The sequence below is a fragment of the Lemur catta genome, chromosome 19, assembly GCF_020740605.2.
Source record: "Lemur catta isolate mLemCat1 chromosome 19, mLemCat1.pri, whole genome shotgun sequence".
In the NCBI taxonomy this organism is placed as follows: domain Eukaryota; kingdom Metazoa; phylum Chordata; class Mammalia; order Primates; family Lemuridae; genus Lemur; species Lemur catta.
Window position 1 is genome coordinate 12,614,125 of NC_059146.1, and position 6,000 is coordinate 12,620,124.

The 6,000-nt window shown below is 40.5% G+C and overlaps 1 protein-coding gene across 2 annotated transcripts in view; it reads right to left on the bottom strand.

Annotated features, from left to right (window-relative positions):
- UBA6 (ubiquitin like modifier activating enzyme 6) overlaps positions 1-4,583 on the bottom strand; it is a 66,196-nt gene extending 61,613 nt beyond the window's left edge. Inside the window, exons 1-2 of one of the 2 annotated variants that reach the window (XM_045531650.1) lie at positions 4,455-4,583; positions 1,042-1,104 (exon numbers count right to left, since the gene is read on the bottom strand). In XM_045531650.1, the coding sequence (XP_045387606.1) occupies positions 1,042-1,104; positions 4,455-4,525 (134 nt within the window). In that variant the 5' untranslated portion in view covers positions 4,526-4,583. The remainder of the gene's footprint in view (positions 1-1,041; positions 1,105-4,454) is intronic. The other variant, XM_045531652.1, reaches the window with a different exon arrangement.
- Positions 4,584-6,000: the final 1,417 nt, after the last annotated feature.

Sequence of the window (6,000 nt, forward strand, 5' to 3'; positions counted from 1 at the left end):
TAACTATACAATCAATGAAATTAGCCCATACTATTCCAACAAGTTGCCATTTGTTATCCCAAAAACATGACCAAGAGGACATTAAGAATGTAATTATAGATTAAGAATCCCAACTAAAGGTGACTTCTGAAGTATATTTTATAATCAGGAGACTACCTACAAAATTATTTTCACATAAGTAAGATTAAATGTTAGCTTTCTATCTCTTTTTCCAAGTGCAAAGCACAAAACAGAATTTGGGATCAACATATCAGGTGGCATGCATCAACTCCTAATAAAGTACTCATAGTTAACTCTGCACCCCACATTAAAAAAATATAAAGAGGAATTAAAAATACATAATAAGCCTATCCTTCCAAATTCGACTGACATTAAATGTATTTTTCGTGGTTATATTGAGAGGAAATCTAATAACTTTTAAACTGAGACTCTGCTGTCTTCCATACAAACTCCAACTATTAAAAAAGATTTCTTAGGTGTGATAGCAATGTATGTGTTTTTAACTTTTCTTTAATTATTGAAAAAAGTATTCTGATTTCATGAAAAAGTGCTGTTAAAAAAAGTCCCACCAAATTCCATTCAAATCACAACTCTTCAATCACATAATACTTCTCCACTGTTTACAAATTACAAACAAGCAATGTTTTAATGAGATTATACTGAAGTAATTATATTCTCTAGATGCTACTGTATGACTGAATAAGGTGAAATTGAATTTTTTTATGAGACTCCTGCATTGTCAAGAACATAAATACGTGTTATTGTCCAAAAACAAGATGTACATTTCGTAGGACAGTATAATCCTTCTTAATTAGTCTTATCACCTAAACCAATCGAGATTTAAATATTATTAGAGCTTTCAGATTACAGTGAAAAAAAATCCAATTACTGAAACCCTAATTTTGACCTGAGAGGAACTCTCAGGATATATATACATATATATAATTCTGCATAAGCTTAATGGTTTCTTCAAATAGACTACTTGATTACTTGAGAACAATGAATCGGGAAAATAAGTTTCTGTTTCCATGAAGTTCTTACCTGTATAATGCATCATCAATCTCCACAGAATCTGTTGACATGATGGGCAGATTTTTATTTGTACTGGAAAACAAAAAAAACTTATAAGAGCAAATATGGTTATTAAATATTCACATTTTATAATATAACATTTGATTATACATGGGATCAGATTTATAAGTTACTAAAAGCTTTTACAAACCAAATATATATTTTATTATGTACCACTTCTGATTTTTAAAATGTTTTGAAATTAAATTCTTTTTTTTTTCTTTTTTTTGAGACAGAGTCTCACTTTGTTGCCCGGGCTAGTGAGTGCCGTGGCGTCAGCCTAGGTCACAGCAACCTCAAACTCCTGGCGATCCTACTGTCTCAGCCTCCCGAGTAGCTGGGACTAAAGGCATGCACCACCATGCCCGGCTAATTTTTTCTATATATACTTTTAGTTGTCCAGATAATTTATTTCTATTTTTAGTAGAGACGGGGTCTCGCACTCCTGACCTCGAGCGATCCGCCCGCCCGGCCTCCCAGAGGGCTAGGATTACAGGCGTGAGCCACCTGCTGGGCCTGAAATTAAATTCTGATTGCTTGCTATGCCCTGTGTGTACTATAAGATTAGAGAGCCCAAGGTTTTATTCTCAGTTGTTTTATCACTTTATCATTGCCACATATATTCTGATGGATCCATATTTTAGCAATTTTGTTTCATGAACAAAATTTCTCTATATACACAGTCTCCCTAAATAAATTCCTTCAGTCCCACAGAAGTCACTGTATACCGATATCTAATCTTATTTCTTCATATTTGATCTCTGACCTCCAGATTTTAAACACCTGCCAAAAAAAATAACTCTATTCTGATGTCTAAATGTTACCACAAACTACTGCTGCTTAATCTTATCTTCCCCAGTCTTTCCCAAACAGTTTTTGGTACTACCATTTTCCCAGTTGGGCTTGAAATCTAGGTATCTTCTTATTTAAACCATTCCTTTGCTTTCTCCACCTGTGAGTCCTGTTAACTCTACCTTCAAAAGAGATAGCAAATCTGATCATTTCTCATTACTTCAATCAGTACAATCTCAAACCATCACATTTCACCTGAATTACTTCAAAGACCTCCTAACTAGTACCCTTATTTCCACTACTGCCCTCCTCTTTAGTGTATTCTCTATATAACAGCCTGAACACCTTAAAGTGTAGTCAGAAATTATTCCTTGACTTAGAATTACCCTCCCGTGGATTTCTTTTACTTTTAAAACAAAATTCAAATAACTTACCATGCTTGAAAGGGCCTATTTGTTCTGTCTCCCAATTACCTCTCCAATTTCAACTCCCACCACTCTCCCTTCTTGATTACTGTCTACAAGCCATACTGGCCTGCCTGCTGTTCCTCAAGAAGCCAAGCTTGCTCTCACTTCAGAGTTTTTACAGTATTCCCTCTGCTGGGAATGTTATTCCTTCAGATCTCAGAATAGCTGACTTCTTAAGCCTCTACTAAAATACTGCTTACAAATATTACACAGATCATTCCCGATCATTCTATCAATAAAATGACTCCCCTCATGCTTAGGTTAACCTGCTGTACTTTCTTCAAATCACTTATCATTAACTGCTTATTGTCTGCCCCTACACCTCCCAGTAGAAAGTATGGTCTGTTAAAAACTCACTATTGTATTCCAAATACCTAAAACATTACCTGGCATTTAGCAATAACAGCTAACCCTGCGCCATACACTGTTTTAAGCGCTTCAGATGTACTAACTCAGTTAACTGCTACAACCTTATGAGATAGGCACTACTGCCATCTCTAATGAACACAGGAAAAAAACTGAGGCTGGGAGAGTTCAACTTGAATAACTTGCCTAAGGTCACAGAAGCAGGTAAATGGCACAGCCAGGATCTGAACCCAAACAGTCTAGCTCTTGACTACCACATTATACTGCCTATTGCCTCTCATAAACGAAGCAATTAAAACATGTTTTTTTTAGGAATAAAAAAACTAAGCTAAACATACTAGTGTGACAAAGTATACTTATACTAATGTATTATTTGCAGTAGCATGTCCCAATTTTTTCACAGCATGGCATACAAAAAAATGATATTGTAGGAAACACTTAAGAAGCAGAGATAGTTCCCAGGCAGAAGGAACCAGCCTGGGGCATTTGGGCCCGAGCCACTGTAAGAACTGAGATCAACATTATCTTGGCAAAAGTGCAAGCAATTCCAGGTTCTGAGAAGCTCTAATTGTCAATCACAGGATTCGAAAAACAATGTCAGAACGTGAAATTCAGGTTTGGAATCCAATTTTCTAGGCTTGGGATTGATAAATAAGCCACAGGATTTGTAAATATGGGTAATTAAAATGCTGCCGTTTATTTTACCAAACATTGACTGGTATCATCAAATGATATCAACTTCTAGCAGTTAAATGGATAACTATTACAAAAACTCCTGACTGCGATTATGAAAGCAAACCAGAAGACAGCTGCTGCCTCTTCAGAAAGTTCTGCCTCACTGGAATATTTCAAGAATATTTGAAAATAATAAGATCTATAAGGCAATCAAAAACGCTTCAAATAAAGGGCGTGTTGTGTATGTATGACATAATAGCCCCCAGGTAAATGTGGCAGTGTTGGGAATGGCAAACAGTATCATGGTACTAAAAGAAACGCTTCTGTCTGAAACTGGCGAAAAAGCTACAGGTTTATGGACAGTCTCTCACGTTAGCTGAAAATAATACAACCTTCACTTCTAGCTTTGGCATAGTGTATTCTGATAGTGGGCAGGACATAATCACTTACTTTATTATGAGATGACTGAAAGAGAAACTACTAACCAAGAAATTGGTAAGGGCCTAGCACAAACCTTTCCCCCTAATTTTGCAGGGGCGGTAAAGAAGTGAAGGAGAACCTCAGTTCCAACTTGGAAATAAGAATGGGTGACTTGAGCCTGTTTTCCTGGCCTTCCCCACCCCCACCCCACAGACTGCCACTGATTCATTCTTTACCAAGTTGCCTCTGGTAATAGTTTTCAAAGGAGGATCTCAGAGAAGGATAGGGAACAGCGGCGCTCACAGCTTTCACGTTACCGAAAGAAGAGGAAAGCAGCTTGGCTCCAGGCAGGGAGGCTCGCAACAAGCGACCGGGGCCCGAGCACTCTCTCGGCTGCAGACCCAGATGCCCCGTCCGGGGACCCGGAGGAAGGAGGATGCCAGACCCCGGCCGGAACTGAAAAGCGCCGCAAGGAGCGGGAAGCGGACTTTCTCCTCAGGAAGCCGAGGCCGGAGCCCACCCCGCCACACCCACCCCGCGCGCCCCCCGCGCCAACCAGGGCCTCCCGCGCGCTCCCAGCCCGCCCGAGGGGAGAAGCAGAAAGCTGCAGCCCGGGTCCCACCCGCGACCCCTCGCTTCTTCTCGCCCTCATCGTCCTCTCACCTGCCAGTCCCCCAGGAAGAGCAGGACGCCTCTTCCCCCTGACGGGCTGCGACCGGCTGGGATCCCTCCATTGCCGCCTCAGACACCGCCGCCGGCGACGGAGAGACAGGGAAGGGGGCAGGATCGCGAGGGGTCAAGGGGCGAGCGGTGACGTCACCAGAGGGGGGCGGGCCTAGGGAAGCGAGCGGCCCGGCAGCGCCTTCCCGTCAACCCTAGGGGCGTCCTGGCTTCCGGTTTGGGTGTGGCCGCGGGGCCGGCCGTGGTGCAGGTGGCTGAAGTGGGCGTGGCTGCTGCGATTGCGATTCGGCAGATGTTACGTGGAGCCAAAACTGAAGTTTTGCGTCGCTGCTGGCTGTACAAGCAAGCGTACGGGACTCCAGTGATCCGCGAAATAATGAGATTGTGTTGCAAATCCTTAAGAGTCTTAGAGCAAGAAGAGGAAACTCCTTTGTTTTATAAATAGAAAACCGAAGGCTGATTTTCTATTTCTAGTTCCAGATTTCCACTCTGATGGTCTATTTAAAGACGTTATACATTTAACGAATAACTTTGGGTGTCTACTATACGTGAGGAACTGTCTCAAATTTAATGGAATCATATAATTTTTAGAGCTATAAATGACGTTGGGTCACCCAGTTTGGTCCTTTCAGTTTATGAGTGAGAGAAAGGAACTTCCTGTCAGTGTAAGAGTGACTTGGTCAAGATCTCAGAGCCAGTCACGGTCAGTTTACCAGAACACAAGTCTAAGGACATCTCATCTAATTCTCTTTCCGTTAACCCCTATGTCAGTCACCTTTCTTAGAAAACCACACCTAGTTGGACACAATAACGATAGGTTTTGACTTTCCTTCTAAATAAGAATGGGTATTTGAAGAAAGGTCCACAGGATTTTAAAAATTGGTATTTACCTTGACTTTGGGTATTACATAATTTTCTGTAATGTATGATATTTTTACTTAATTAGAATTTCTTCCTCTCTCGTGGTCTAGGCAAAACTGCATTTTCCTTTGTGTTATACATTGTCTTCGAAATTGCATATCTCCAAATACCTGGAAGCCTCATGTTCACCTATGACATCATCTAGGTTTCACAATCCTGTTGTGGGCCTTTTCTACATAACCATTAAAATGAACTTGATTTATGTCCTATTCTTTCACAGTTCTGCTCTATCCCTAAGTTTAGATATAAATATCTTTGGCTAGCTGCCCCTCCTCCAATACCATCAATTTGTTTCCCTCCCTCTAATTTCCCTTCCCTATTTCTTTGCTTCCTAAATATTTGTTGAATGTCTATTAAACATTAGGGTCTAATGACTAGACAATGATTGGCAATAGAGATACAGTGATTCCCGATTTGATCAATCTCATTGTGGAAAGCCAAAAATAGTATGTGAAAAAATAATTTCAGAAAGTTGGTAAGTATGATGAAAATAAAAGAGGATAAGGAGATAGAAAGAGACTTGGGTGGGTGGGGAGAAGGAGGGAGACAATTTTAGTCAGAATAGCCAAGGATGGCCTTTTTGAGGAAGTGATGTGTGAGCCAAAAC